This window comes from Bombus fervidus, chromosome 8 (genome assembly GCF_041682495.2).
Source record: "Bombus fervidus isolate BK054 chromosome 8, iyBomFerv1, whole genome shotgun sequence".
In the NCBI taxonomy this organism is placed as follows: Eukaryota; Metazoa; Arthropoda; class Insecta; order Hymenoptera; family Apidae; genus Bombus; species Bombus fervidus.
In genome coordinates this window covers 8,013,178-8,029,696 of record NC_091524.1, presented here as the reverse complement: position 1 = coordinate 8,029,696, position 16,519 = coordinate 8,013,178, and the positions used below count along the sequence as shown (strand labels likewise).

Sequence of the window (16,519 nt, the reverse complement as noted above, 5' to 3'; positions counted from 1 at the left end):
AAATATATTCCAAATCCATTGTATCCGTTTGAAAAATAGTATATAACAGTATACGAAGAATTTATTGCAAAGGAAAAAGAAAGTTTTGATAGATAGGAAAATAAACCATTATAAATGGTAGTCTACAAAGTAAAGGCTGTCGCGCAATCGACGAACCTCCGCGACAGGTTTACCAATATGCACATGTATATACACATGTATGTCTATCGGTAATCGGGGCACAAGTGTACGCAAATATAAGGTGGATCGTAGCTGGAGAGGGCAAAAGGTTGAAAAGGGGGGAGGGACGGAGTAAAGCAACGAGGGGGATACTTAACTACTCGAGCTATTGTCCAACGATCGATTTGCACGTGAGCAGGAGTACTATCTCTCTAATAATAGGCCGATATGCGCGCGCAAGTGCCTGCTCGTGATTTCGTTACGTTGCAAAGGGACCACGAAGAGATTTTTTTATCGAATTTCCAGAAAAAACCATTATACCGATACACGAACTATATTTACTTAATTTTAATTAAATAAAAAAGAGAACTGCCATATAAATAACCGGAGAGACGTAATCGACTATAAAAATTATCGTCGGTTTCCAAATTATTTAAGGGTGGATATTAAGGATTTAATCAATTCGCAGAATACAGGGTCGTTAAGAAAGGAATGGATGGTTCCAACACTTTGCACGTAGAAGGAAAATTGTTGAAGAAATTGAAATAAATCTTGAATTAGTCTACGAACTAATACAACTTAGATATGTATCTTCAACAATTCTTCTTTTAAGCAAAATGTTTGAATTGTCCATTTTATTTATAACGTATAGACTGTGGATGTTTGTGCAGTTATGAGTTACGAGCAAGTATAAATGTGCAAGAATGAACGAGAATTAACAGAAATGCGTTATTTTCGACATTTTGTACATATATACTATTTTCGTACCTTTCTTGCATGCTATCTATATTATCTTTACGCTCTACTGGTTCCACTTTGATGACGCTGATAAAAATAAGAACAGCAAGAAGGCTAATATGTATAAATAATTTTCTTCTTGAAACACGACTATCGTTTGCAAAAAACTAAGTTGCACTAAAACCATTGGTCTTATTGATCGATTTTATGGAGGAATTCTTTAAAACAAAAAATAGAGAACTATAATATCCATAAATCCATAAACATCCACAATCTAACGGTAACCCTGTATATCCACTCGCTATCCTTTCCACTATTGTCCCATGACACGTAAAAAAACAAACACCGGAAATAGTCTAAAAACTAGATTCTCGACCGCCACGATAGGCGTTTCGACGATCGAAAAGCAAAATGTAAATTCAGGTGCAATTATCTTCGACCGACTCCACTGGGGAAGGCCACTCCGTTTTGGATCTGGCGGTAGCAGCGAGAAATCCAGTTATAGCCGCGCTTCAGGCGCGAGTAGAGCGGTAAATTCAGATTCGATCCATTAGCGGAATCTCACTGGGAGAATTAACTGTCCCGGTTCAGGGCTCGAACAATTAACGAGTCCAAAAGGCTGTGAGCAGCCCGCGCCGCGTGTACGCGCGGAATACGCGCGCTGAATCGTGCCGAGCTGATTGAAATCGATCGTCGTTCGATCATCGAAGGTAACTTTGGGACCAGGCTCGAAAACTCCAGGTTACATTAGAGTAGACGAATAGCGTTACTCGATCCTGGCCTCTCGCGACATCACCAATTTCCGATAGCAAGTTCGAGTTCAAACGGATCTTGAATCTATCGAACCGCGCTACTGGCTGCATCGATTCTTTTGGACGCTGCAACTGCCATGAACTCGTGCACGAGAGAATTTTGAAAGGAAGTAATTATAGTTGCGAATTTTAGTGAAATTTCAAGGGAAATTGTCTGAGGGATGTTAAACCTGTTTATTTGGAATTTTAGTGTTCCCCTTTTCCAATACTGATTGCCTCGAACAGTTGATATTAATCATATTTTGTCCTATGGCTTTTACTCTAATTGCAAGGGTGGCGTTAAATATTTATAGAAAGAAGTAGGAGAGTTGATAAAATACGTAAGCTTCAAAAATAAACGCGATATTCCTTGTATTCTCACTATAGTGCCTAGAAAATTAATCATAGTATTTTGTAGAATTAAAATGTGAAACACGAGGGAATGAATCTAAAACTATTCCATCCATCTCGAAATATTAATTTACAGAGTATCTCTTTTTCCATAAACGCGAAAGGATGAATTTACATAATTATCAGTATATCGATCTCAATATTCCTTAATTACCAAAACAATATTTACTAATAAACATAATAAAAAATGTTGTCCCTCAAAATTTCACTATCACTCTCAAGATAACAACTGTAATACCTCTTGGTCAGCACCAAAGATCGATGACAGCCTTCAGAGAGCCATCCCAAACCCTCAACTCGTTAATAAAGATAACAGACATTACAGTGAAAATTTTACGCCGATCTCTTCGATCAGCCACGCAGAATTCCAAGCGTACACGAGAGTACGAAACGTACCAAAGACACGAACACAGAAAGAGAGAAGTTGAAACCGCGGGAGGCACCTTCTCGGTGCGGCCAGGTTCCTAGAAAGATTCGTGACACTCGTGGGTGGTATAAAATCAGATATTAAACTGGGTGCACGTATCTGAACGATCTTCTAGAACGAGGATCGTCTCCCTATAATTTCGGGGAGGGGGTGTTGTGAACCGGGGGCAAAACACACGAAAAAGAGGGGGAGGCTAGAAGACAAGATTTTCTTTTTTTTTTTTTTTTCTAGAAGTGACAGAGGATTTCTGGGTGGTCCTACCTTTCACGTCATCGTCCTCGATCGTTGTGCTGCTGTCGGTCGATTCCTTCACCTGAGAGCCATCGCCCTTCTTCGTGATGATGCTCCGACCTGGAGCACGCAGAGCGTTTCAGTAAATCGGCATTGGCTTCGTTGGATAATGAGCGGAAATAGTGATTTCAGAGATAGACAAAAGTAGAGAGAGAGAGAGAGAGACAATAACAGAGTGAAAGAAAAGAGATTAGAATAATTGGCAGAAGTAAGGTTAGGCTGGTGGATGTTTGTGGTTAATTTTTGTCTCAAGGACGGACCATAGCGAGAGCACACAATTTGCACGAGGCGATCGCAGGATCGATTTTGAGGATTTTTGGAGGAGTAATTGGGATTCGTTTGAGATTGGAGAAGGCTGACATTTTTTTTTTTTTTTTTTTTTAGTAGAAGTTCGGAGACAGTTTTGGTGAAGATTGTTTTTAGCGATCAAGATAGACACGTGTCTTTAGAGGAGGATAGAGAATTCTTGTTGATCCAATAGATCGTTCGATTACTTATCAGGCTGATTGGAAAATTCTATCGCTAGGTTTTAGCTTTATTTGGGAATTTTCATAAATTGCAGCTACGTAATACAGATTTATATATTTTAATTGTCAAAACATGAACTATGGAAATGAACTGTTGCTGGAAAATTCACGTAGAAAATGTTTGCAACGGAAGTCGTAGAATTTTAATAATAAAAATTGAAGATTCAACGTGCAATCACAAGACGACAGAAGATCTCACAAATAACAATGATTATTCTATTAAAAATCAATCAATAATATAACATTAATACGAATTTTATATTGAAGATTAATTAACGCAAATTCCAATTAAAATAATTGATCTCTTTCCTTTCAAAGAGCAAAGGCAATAGAACTTTCTAACCAACCTAGATAACGGAAAAGCTATGAAACAATCGTCAGTGAAGTGCATAGAATGACATTCTACCTTGAAATTTCGAGAAATCTGAAATTGTGTTGAAGCGTAGCTGCCATCAACAAGTGCACATTTTCGTATCTTTGTCTTGTAAAAATAGCGAGGCGATATAAAGAAGTCGGAAGAAAATACGTTGAAGAATTGATCGAACGGGTAACGTCGTTGAATACGATCTTGTTTGGGCGCTTCCTTCGAGGAACAAGAATTATTCTATCAGAAGCCGTTCCCGTGGAAACGCGCTCTAAGGAGCAGTAAATGTCGCGGTGAGATTGGAACGAAGTTGAGGCAACAATAGGGGTGAGCGAATGGGAACCACCTATCCTCCATTTACGTGCTTCCTCCTTTCTTTCTTGTTTGACAAAGGACGCTCGTTGATTATGGAACGTCGTCAGAAAATTAAATGTTACAACGGTGCAACAAGAATTTTTCTATAGAAAGGAGGAAACGTCGTACAAATTCTTTTGAAGGGGACAGAAAATTTGTATTTTAACCCATTCGAGACCGATTTCTAATTGAAAAAATATATTAGGTATTATTACGAGGTTTCACGGATCGTGATGTTGCATTACTTAATTTTTTTTATTAGAAAATGTGATTTATTCAGAAGATTCTCTCATTTCTTGATATTAATGTTTCTTGATTCTTTTATTTATTAATCCTTATTTATTTGGATTAGTCGTTTGTTTGTCAGAAATATTTCTAAATACTAAAACAACTGATAATAATTAAAATGTAAAACTCGTATCAAAGTAATAAAAGGATACGCGATACAAGGAACGAAATAAGCTTCTATATAAATTTCATAGAAGAAGTTATCCAAGAGCCTAAAAATGCACATGTTGTAAATTAAGAAAGTTTCTGTGAAAAATTAAAATTACTTATTTTGATCATTTCAACAATTAGTTTTGCACAATATTCTTTGTAATATTCTTTTTAGATGATTTATTTTTCTGACTGTCGACTGACAACGATAACACGAGTTTCTTTCGTGTGATGTAAGTGACGCGTCACCATGGTTTCGAATGGGTTATGCAACGAAATTTCACACGAGTATATCTTGATCGCTAGAATGAATTATAGAGTTGAAATTTGTGAAAGAATCGAGAAAGTATTGAGAAAAAAGACTTCTAGGGGGGAAACCTTCGACGTCGAAGAAACTTCGACTTCGTTCGGTCCCCAGAATGGTCGAAGCGATGTCGACTTTCCATCGAGATCGACGTAACGATACTTGTAAAAGCGTCCGGTGAAAGCTGGTGTCTTTAGCAACTCGCCTTATCATGTTATAATTAATAATACATATAAGGGCACGTAACGTTAATTATCACATTTTCAAGGCAATGAAAATTTCTCATAATTTAACCCTTCCAGAGCCAATTATATCTCTTCTTCGAAAAAATGACTTTTGATGAATTATTACTAAACAGAACACATTTCATTTAAAGTATTTGGTGAACTAAAAGTAAGATTGTTTTCATGGAAAACAAATATTTTTATTATCTATATTTTACTCGTTCCACTCATCGATCATGAAAGGGTTAAAATTCAAAAAAAGAAGCGATTCAACTGACTTCTATCGTTACATCGATCTGGTCATCTACAACAAGAAGATCCTCTATCCAATCGTCCATGCTATCTAATCACAGTTCCACGTTTCCAAAAGATTCGTCAGGCAGGGGACTTTGAAAGACAGACAAGAAATAATCGTAGATGATTATTAGATCTTAACTAAGTAACAGATCAAGTAATCTAACTTTCCAGAGACAGAAGAAGCTAGATAGAAGATGGATGCAGACCGCACAGGAGAAACGAAGAAGAAGAAGAAGAAGAGACAAAGATGAAAGAAGACGCAGAAGAAAGGAACAGGACAGAAAACATGAGAGAGTGAAGGAGAATGGTTTTCCACAGGGTTTTATGGTGTAGAACGTTAAAACAGTGCATCGTGTTTTGCATGCGAGACAAATATCGTGATCAGACAAAATTGGAGCAACTCTGCCGATGCTCTCAAGACGACGTATCGGTGCCAGGAGAAAGGGAAATAAAAAAAACAATGGTCCTCTCGTCTTTACCTTCTGATTGCTCCTCTCGAGAGCTCGGCTTCGTTCCGTGCCAGCGAAGCGTCGCAACGTTTCACAAAAACGAAAGAAACAGGGAACAGAAAAGAAAGAAAAGAATAATGGTACCATAATTTGCATGCTGAGCGGCGTGCGTTTGCGTGTCGAAATATTTTCGTTTTTTGGCAGTATAGAACATTTTTGCGATGGTGTCGTGGCGAGTTAGGATCGACAGGCCAGTTCTTTGGCGGTTTTTTTTCGATTTTTAATTGCTGTATAATTCGTGTCATAGTACGTGTCCGACAAAAGCGCTTTTATCAAAGATTGACTTTCGATAGTTTTATCTGTGTAATATATTCCTCGTGGTTTACATTATTGTATTTCTCAGCTTGTTCGCGGTGTAAATTGTGGAACCAAGTGCTATCGATCGTTGATCAAATTAATCGTTGAGCACCTCGAAATAATTACAACCGATTAAATGATGCTTTAACGGAAAGTTTTGCTTGAATTACTCAACAGTGTTACAATTAATCTACTTCTGAAATAATACAATTATTTGATCAAATGAATTATTAATTACTTCAAGTAATATTAATTGCAACATTAATCGATTAAATGATACTTTCAGGTAATTTACCTTTTCATGATTCGAATTACCATAAACTGATACTCTTTTTCGTCGATTGATAGTATAATAAAAACGTAGCTATCCTAGTCCGCTACAAATATACCATAGTTAGTTGATCAAATTATTCATAAATTACTTCAAGCAATATTAACTACATTAGTGATCGATTAAATGGACATTAAAGAACAATTCTGCCCCGTAATTTGAATTACAATAAACTGCTACCTACTACAATTTTCATGGTCGAGCCATTCCACGATAAATAATACAACAGTTCACCTGCCCTACAGATAATAAAAACGCAATTCTCTTGAAACAACTGGCTGATAGGAATATCATGCTAAAGAATTCATCGGTGAGTGTCAATTTATGGTAACTCGTCGGTGGGAGCATGGTGGTTTTCGAAAGCTTCCACGAGGCGTGTCCTAACCACTCCCCTAACTCATAAAAAAAAGAACACCCTTTAACCTTGCTTCCATCTTCCAACGAGCGCCTTCCCTCCCATCCTATCCAAAATTCATTACTCAACCCGAATTGAAACGGCCGTTATCCGGAAGCTTTCACGGGCTTCACCGGTGCTCCCATTTTTTTCAATGAAAACCAAGGAAAAACATTTGTACGTAGATAGGAACGTGGGAAATAACGGTGGCGAAAACGTACGATTCTCTCCGCCCTCTCGTCACGAAGGGCGAAAAGAAAAATTGAATCACGCGAGAGGACGCAATTATTGCGAATGTGCGAGTCGCCTCGAAGAAGGCGAATCGTTCTTGTAGGCGCCTCTTGAATAATTTACCGCTGGGAAATGTTGGGAGGAAAAATGGCGGGAAAGGATGGAGGGCACTCGGTTCCGACGTTGGTATAAATATAACGAACGAAACTCCTCCCCAGTGTATAATATCCGTGTACTTTCGGGGTTGAACTCGAGTTACCGGAAACCTCACGACTTCCACGCGGTCCGCACGGTGTTCTTATCTACTTCCGCCACCAGGCTTCGCTTCCGCCGAGGCAACACCGTTTCGCCGTTTCCTATGATTTTATCCTTTCCTTTATTTTAATGTGCTGTTTTTTTACTATGTTATTACGGCTAGTATCGTGTAATTGGTATTACCAGTGAATTAACATCAACGATATAACGTATAATAAATATAATATCACGTATGATTGTTAGGGGCATATATAAGGAACTTGTATAATTGTCCGTAGACACGAAAATTGAATTTGTTACTACCTTGAACTTTTCTCCTCTGAATTTTCATTTTAATGACAAAGCTTTGAAAAGTACGTCGGGATGTTTTTCAATTTTTTGAAGGATTAGCCAATAAACAAGAAGACTCGCATATAAACCCAATTTGCCTGTGAAGGATTAATTATTGTAGTAGTATTTATCAATGTAGTTAAACATCCTATTAACATCGTACTTGTTTTGGTTTGGAAATTGAAACAAAGTTAAAGTATACTTCTTATGATACTGATCGAGATTTTATTCATTCACATAACAGGCGTAAATATCTAATTGATTTTAAAACATCGTTATATGTTCTTTTCTTATTAAGTAAGAGGATTATGTACTTAAACAAATGAAGTAAAAAAGAAAAAATAATATAAGTAAATTAAATAGCAAAAAGAGATACCGGTCGACTTCAGAACGATTATTTTATCAAAAATAAAATTCATAGAAATGAAATTGTACGCATTAAATTTTCTAAACATGGTTTCTATCATATCTTTGTACAAGCTTATGTCTCCTATATGTGAACGCGGAGGGATAGAATGGAAAATAACACTTTCATCATGTATTCGTGAAATATAGATAAAGTTTCGAAATGGAATTTTCATCGGTTCTTCGGAAAGTTTTAAAACTTAAAGGGAGGAGGTCTGTGCCAGAAATCGAGCGGAAACTCGTTGCCTCGACGCGAAGGAACCTCGTAAACGGACGTTTGGTGTGAAAACGACCCTTTCCGCCGTGCTGCCTTTCCGTTGATAAGAAATGCGAGCAACGGGGCTAGACAGCGGAGAAGCAGGCGTGAAACGAAATAAAAAAGAAAGCGAAGCAGAAAGCGCAGCCATGCCAAATGCGACGCGAGAACGATTGTTCGTGCGGAACATTCCTGTCTCGAGTCTCGTTCTGAAATTGTTCGTTTAGAAATCACCTTATTCTCGCGAAATAATTCACAAATTGTTTCCATTCCGACTCAGACCGAGGAAAATCTCGTTCTTTTAATTTCAGGATAATTTTTCCACGAGCAAACAAACAAATGGTATTTTTTTCTCTAAAATTTAGACGATTTTCCTATGGATTTCTATGGATCTTTGATTTATTAATTTAACTGTACATATGATATACAATGCTCTTGAATCATTCAGATCTTTCTATTAAAATTTAGCTGCATCGATAATTTTTTCTAATGGAAGATTTTGTCATTGGACATATTTTTATTTTAAAAATTTGTTGTTAAGAATATTGACATTTCTAGGAGACGTTCTTAGAAATATTCTATTCTAGAAATTTCGTAGTCGGCTCGATCCTCCGATTCGGTATTCAATCAAAGTCCAAGGCTAAATTCCCCCACTGCGTCTCCGTGATTACGTGCCACGGAAATTCTAACATAGAAATTTTACACGCGTGCCATAAGCGGCGATAAAATCGTTAATAGCGGAAATCTGTCGACTTCTCAAGCTTCTCAAGCTACAGCTAGCGGTAAGGATGATGCAAGGAAGAAGTAGTGGGGGATCGAAATCAACCATGATGGTAATAATCGAACAGAGAATCGGCCCAATTGTTTCGAACAGCGTAACAGAACGATCGACTCGATTGTATCGGAATTTCCCACGAACTGCATCGTTTGTTGTTCGATTAGAGCCGTGTAAGTCCAATTCCTACGTATGTGTATCATATGTATATGTGTATGAGTGAGTGATGTGCAAGCACAGCTTATCGTTTATCGATTAGATGCATCTTCTTTAGGTTAAGAGGCGTCGAAAGAGCTTTCTTTCTTTATTATTATTATTTTTTGATATTGTTCAGAGATGAAGGGTGTGTCCTTGCACCTCCGACCCACTTCGCGTTACCTTGTCAAAAAAATCAGTCAGATTAAGAAATATAGACAGACAGAGAAAGGGAGGAAGGTATTATATAGAGAGAGTAAGAGAGAACGATTGGTCTCGTTTGCTCGCGTTCTCCCGTCCGGAAAAACCGAATTCGCTCGGAGATTCATGGATTCGTTCCCGACGCGGAATTCATGAATTCTTTTTTGCCGCTCGGAAATTTATGGACTCGTTCCTGGTTTATATTTATCCATATATATATATATATCTACGTATATATATATAATATATATATGCGTACATATATACATGTACGTATGTACACACGTAAAGGAGGACGTGTGTTAAATATAAAAGTACCTTCACATAAATTCCGATGGCGTTTAGGGGCCTCGTCGACGCCTCGAGATTTATCGATTCGATGAATTTTCAAGAGGCCGTGCCGAAATCTTATGCAGCCGGAGAGAACATCGAAAAAAGAGATTCTCTCGAGAAAGAAACTCGATGACCACGATATACACGTGCACGAGCATTTAGAAGAATAAGGAGACTCTAATTGGGAATAAGAAGCAATCCCGACTTATAAACTTGTCTCTCATTTAATAACGACTCCCGAGATTCGAGTTAACGTCTTTTTCTCTCACTTTTTAGAAACTAGAAATGGCTTAGATTCTACGACTCTGTTCGTTCTTGAAAATAACGAAATATTTTCCACGTTTTCTACAGCAACTGTTATTTATTGGAGCGACGATTTAAGACGGTTATCGAACATCGGTAAATATCGTCGACCAATTCTCAATCGTTCAGCACACGAATAATCCAACGGAGACGTTTTCGTTTATTTTCTTATCGATTTTCGATTACCGATAGCCAGACGAAGATGCAGAAATAATTTTAGGGAGGAAGAAAAGGGTGAAGAGAGAACGCGAGCTACGAGTAAATGCTTCGTTTATCATTTCATCGAAAAATCATGAATGAAACGACGCGATTCATAATGTCGATCGATCGATGATCGTCTCGCGGGGATCGTAGCCGAAGGAGAAAGCAGATGGTTTCTTAGCTTTGATCCTGAAAGAAGAAATAACGATGAACGTTTTTCGAGAGAGAAAAAGCGGTTACAGGTACGTAATGTATCCAGCGATTTTTCCTTTTTTTTTGTTTTAATTTTTTCTGAGGGATAGAAAGCAGCTTTGTTTCGTTTCGTTCACATAGAAACGTTGATTGTTCTCTCGAACGTTGGCCATTCTTGATCGCGACCAATCGCGACGACGAAACTTTAAAACGTAGAATTCTCTTTTCTCTGAAATGATCGTGCTTTGTGAATCGATCAGATTTGTGAGTGAAGTTTGTGACTTCGATTCTGTGACGAATGGCCGAACGAACGAACGAAGGAACGACCTAATGGTTGATTTGGCTGATAAGAGAAATCGTGGTGAAGAAGCCTGGGGACGGACTGCGATGACGAAGTAACGTTACAACGATGTTCATCATTTTGCTCTTTTTCCGTTATTTTTCCCTTAAATTTGTTTATTATTGTTGCGTAGAATTGGACGTAGAATTGATTAATTTCAATATATAATTTAATTTCAGTTTATATTTATAGAAAAGTTCGATAATTTCGAGTCTTTCCTTGCGCCAGTGATGTGCAGAAGTTTCCACAGCAAGATCCTTTACTTTATATTTTAAAAGCGATATTTTAAAGTAATCTTAATTAATTATTCAACGGTGTTTATTTATTTCACTGTCCTCCTTTCTTTTATTCGTCATACTCGATATTAAAATTCTTTCAGACATCGCTTTTGGAACATAAAGTGAAAAATCTATCTAAAGCTTTCACGTATCACTGTACCATAGATAGTGAGACATTTTCCTAATTGTAAAAATTTAGCTATGGTAATTATACGCTAATACGGTGGTGATAGCGTTAAGGGAAGGTAACGTTCTCGAAATGGAGCATCGAAAGAATAATTAGAAAAAAGGGGAAGGAGAAAAAAAGAAAAAGAGGATATCGAAGATCGAAATGCAGAGTTACGGCGCAATTAGATAAACTTAATTAAACTTCCAGGGAAATGAAATCGAGAAAACGAACGACAGACTCGAAAGACAATACCTCGAAGTTAATTATACGTTGGTTGGCCTGAAGCACCTTGATTGAAAGAGTAAAAGAGAGGAGAAAAGATCGCGAGAGGTGAAAAAAAAAAGGAAACGGATGATCGTTCGCTGTCTTCGAGTTGGTAATTGAAACAAATTGCCAACGACGCGGCAGCGAGAGCCGTCACTCTCGTTTCTACACCGACTTCAGGAAGGAAACAGTTACATGGTAATGAAAGTATTTGATATTTCGCGCGATAACCGCCGCGACTCGCACGCAAACCTCGAGAAAACTCGCTCGGTTTCGTTTCTAAACCGTTACGAATTTTTATTGTTAACGAGAACTCCCCTTTTAGATTAGAATCGGTCTTTCGAGCCTTAAATTATTCGTAGACAGCCATACAAATATAATAACACGTGCTGCTATTACGAGTTACACGAAGAATTTCTCGAAAAAGCGATTTGAGTTGGTAATATAAAATTTTGTATAATTTAATTTGAATTTTATATTATCGATCTGAATGTTGTAATTTAGTTCGAAAATAAGAGATTTTCTATTATTTAATTCGGGGATTAGAATATCAATCTTAATATTAATTTTCAATTTCCTAAATTTAAAATTCGGAATAACAAGTGTTTGAAATAATCAAGCTTTATAATACTCAAAGAAAAATATAATATTACCTTTAGCTTAAGTTTAGCCGCAACCTTTTAAGGATTCAATTACATTAAAGTTTATGATTATCTTTTCGTTCAATTTCCATCATCCTTTGTAAAGTAAGATACTTTTACATTCAATAAATGAAGCTAGTCTTTAGAGCAGGAGTTATCCTTTTCTTCAATTTCCAACTATCCTTTTAAAAAGTTATCCTTTAAATTTTAAACTAGTAAGGTAATTCTTTTCGCTACTTTCTATCTTAATTTTTAACATAAGCTACCCTTATATTAAACGAAATTAACGTTCACAGTTTTCCGTAATTTCCACGGTTCTTAAACTAAGTTAACCTCGGGGTAAATAAAACATAGTTATTCTTTTCAACGATAAGATAATCTGCATTTTCATTTTCATCTTTATTCTTTCGAATATTCCACGTTCGAACGTTACCTTCCGAATATCACCTCGAACCTCATTCCAACAAATATCCATCTTAATTCGCAAGAAAGAAAAAAAAAAAAAAAGAAAAAAGAAATTCCTACATCAAAATATTTTTTCATTTTCCACGAATCATCCCATGACCCATTTTTCACTGTCACGTGTTACCAACACGTATTTGCCTACGTGAAAACAGACAAATTATCCCCCTTGTAGTGTCCTACCTGATTCTACTTCGAGCATGAAGTGTCCCCGACGATGTGTCTTTTTTTCTTTTGCGTATTTTTTGCGGTATATATATATATGTATTATATAGACGCAACAATAAAAAATATATAGACAAAGAGATCGTAAGATTGAGAAAAAAAAAAATAAGAAAAAATAGGTAAACGAGACAAAAAGAAAAAAAAAAGAGAATCAACAGAATTACACACAGGCTCTATAATCAGACAGTGATAAATCGTGTCTTTTGGGGGGAGGGGGAGCAAAAAGTGGCGTTCGTATCGCGTTCCGGGTGTCGTCTCTACGGATGCAAGATGCTCATCTACTATTCGACTAAGTTTTGGGTGAAAGATCGTAGCATTCTAGGGGAACTTTTGGAGATGTATACATTAGTGTATAATATTGATGTGTTTGTAGAGAGGCTGCAAGTACACGCGTGTCACAGATACGCGTACTTGCCTCCAGATGCACATTTGGCACGTTGTATGACGTGTATATACGTATATCGAGCATCTAGATTCAAGACGGCTATACCAAAAGGGAATCGTTTTGTATACAAACGTACATAATATACAGACATGTATTTGCGTATAGTAGATATTCATACTTTGTATTTTGGAACTTTGTTTCTAGCAGGAATTTGTCTTTTTCGCTCTTTTTTCATTATTCTTTTATACTTTCTAACATTCAATATCATTTTTAACTAATTAGGATTTACTAAGTATAATTCGTATAATTTTGATTAAGCATTTCAATGTCGAATTAGATTAGAAAATATTCGATTGGCATTGTCGCGAGGAATATGAATGAACGATGAGAATATTCCTTTCTTTTGGTCAAAATTCTGGATGTTTCGCGTGTCGTTCCAAAATGTGCGGCATGAATGAGAAGACAAATAGAAAAAAAGTGGGGCACGGGTTGTGTGTTTCGCATTTCGCTGATGTCTCGTTGACAGAGTAGAGGCGCTACAAAGTGGTCAGCAATACTAAACGCACAATAATCATTCGTAGGCACTATTCGCCAGTGGACCTAAACAGTTGTGCTCGACACGGTCACGCGATATCTCGTAAATGATATTTGAGTTCCCTCCTCTGATTACATATCCAGCGAATTCGCGAGGAAGATCGGTCAAATTATAATTTCTTTTCATTTTATTTTCGAGAAATAATATCTTTCAAATTTTCCTCTCGCTAAATTGTTTTCGAAATTGAACCATTCGATATCATCGAATTTTAAGTGACCTACTAAAGTTCAAGCTGAATTACTTAATTTTAGAGTTCCAATTTGCGTTTTATAGGATAGAAAGAATTTCTCGCGTAAAATGTAGAATTCAAATAATCTAACTGAAATGTAACTGAATTATTATAGTCTATATACTTATGGCTCAATGATACCAAACGATGGTTAAAAATAAAAAAAAAGAAAAAAAAACAGGAAAATTTGTTCATTTCGTGAATTGAGCAAATTCAAAGACGTTCTCACTTCGTAATCGACGCGCCGATTCGTAAACGAAACGTATAAAGATACAAAGAAACAAACGATGAAATGAACGAATGATTGGTGACGATCGATGATTCCTCGCTCATAGAGATCCACCAGATCTTACGGATCGTTAGAAACACTCAAACTTCTTACAGTGTTGGAAGTTAGAACGATCGTCTGACACTTTGATCACCCGTTGATCGAACTTTTGCTATTGGGAATGCGCTTCGAAGCGACGAAGCATGACTCTGATGATCGTCGTTCGGATATGATGAGGAGAAAACTGCTTGAGTCCACTGTGACGACGATTCGCGTTACCCAGAACTTCGAAATGATCGTTCTCGTCGGAATTTTATTAGAAATAAACAAAAAAAAAAAAAAAAAAGAAGAAAGAAAGATTACTAATAAAAAAAAAATATTATTAACACGATGCAATTTCTGGATAACGCAGCACAGTCCTTGCAGGGTATGAGGTGCGAGCCAAGTGCATCGACTATGAGGTACACGATGTGTGAATGAATTATCATGATAATTTATTGTACTAGTGTGCAGAGCGAGCGAGGATGAAATTTGTCGAAAATATTTAAGAAGAACCAATGAGTTCGATCCAGTGAAATTATTACGATTGTGAGAAGCGATTTGTGCACTGGGCACGGAAAAGAGAAATTTTTGTTGATGTTGCCAATGAGAACGAATAGTTCCAGGGAGATTTTGGGGGTAAATTTCATCTCGCTGCTCCAGTAGTTCGTCTAGAGGCGGGGATCAACGCAAGGGGCTCTAATTCGTTCGGTGCACGAGCAGGAATGATCTGCGGTGCTTCATTTCGTGGCCACCGTTATTACATTTTACGTCTGTTTATCCAATTTTTTAACTCTACGTTTCTTTAATTTCCACCGATCTTTCTATAGGAGTTTTATTCGACGACTCTTTCGAATAATCGAAAGGCTAAATTGGGCCGAATTTTCAGTAGATCTCGATCGAAAGAGAAGTAATTGTTATTCAAAGAAAAAGGTAGACGACAAACAAATCATAATTTTCTCTAATTCTCTCCCGAGAGATTTTACTCAACGATCCCTTTGGAGTAATTGAAAAACTTCAGTTCAACTGAATTTTTAATAGAATTCGATCGAAGAAAGACTAACCTTGTTTTACAGCAAGAAACAGACCAATAACTGTTTAGTTTCACGTCGTTCTTCCAATCTTCTCTAATTCCTCCACCGAAATTTGATTTCACGATCCTCTCCGATAATCGAAATCTAAACTGAATTTTGAATACCGTTCGATCGAAATAAAGCTACCTGTAGATGTGTACATCCCCCTACTCAAAATATACAGCGCAAGGTATTACACACTGATTCCCATAAAATCTTCGTTCTGCTCGACAATTCCATTTTCAAAATATTCTTTAAAGAGACAGAGAGAGAGACATAAAAAATACCGTCGTTTTATTTTCTTGAAAAATTGAGAAGTCCCTGGAAAACCAGCTCTGTCCTCGCTGTTAAATATCCCTGGACCCTCTTTCATCAAGTCCGACGCTTCACCGAAATCAGTGCGTAACACCTTGGCCGGGTTCCCTATTAAGCCCTGCCATTGTAGCGGCGGGTCGTAAGCACTCGCGTTTGTCGTGAAAACAAAAGGGGGAAGCATCCAGCCTGTTAACTCCACCCTCGGTAAAACAAGTAGGGTGGCCATGTCTTTTAATAAGTGAAATAAAAGTGCGTGCGCGGGGCCACGTTGTGAAGCACCTCTTGAAAAGAACGAAAGATCTGCTGAACAGAACCTTTATAAAAATATATACACATATATAAATATAAATATACATGTATATATATATGTATATATACATACAGAAGAGCGGGAGTTTATAAGAAGAATAAACGGGGAGTGAGAGAAGAGAAACGAGGTGGGTTTTTATGGGTTATGAATTCTGGAATATAAACAGAGAATACAGAATGTATAAACAGAGAACGAGTATAGGTACACAGAGAGAGAGAAAGAGAGAGAAACATGTATAACTGAGGGGTGAAAAAAGAAAGACATATAGTCGATAGTGTCGTTTAGAGAAAGATAAAGACAGACGATAAGGTCGGGTAGGGTTGTGGGCGTAAAAATTTAATGGGAGATATAAAAGTACTGTCTGTCGTGGTCCATGAAGCGCTGAAGAGGGCC

At 37.2% G+C, this 16,519-nt stretch overlaps 1 protein-coding gene across 36 annotated transcripts in view; it reads right to left on the bottom strand.

Moving 5' to 3' along the window:
* Positions 1 to 16,519, bottom strand: part of Camkii (Calcium/calmodulin-dependent protein kinase II) — a 157,799-nt gene that overhangs the window by 43,038 nt on the left and 98,242 nt on the right. For 26 of the 36 annotated variants that reach the window (XM_072009197.1, XM_072009201.1, XM_072009163.1 and 23 more), the window contains exon 11: positions 2,788 to 2,877. The exons of the other annotated variants lie outside the window; for them this stretch is intronic. In XM_072009197.1, the coding sequence (XP_071865298.1) occupies positions 2,788 to 2,877 (90 nt within the window). The remainder of the gene's footprint in view (positions 1 to 2,787; positions 2,878 to 16,519) is intronic. 36 annotated transcript variants of the gene reach the window in all.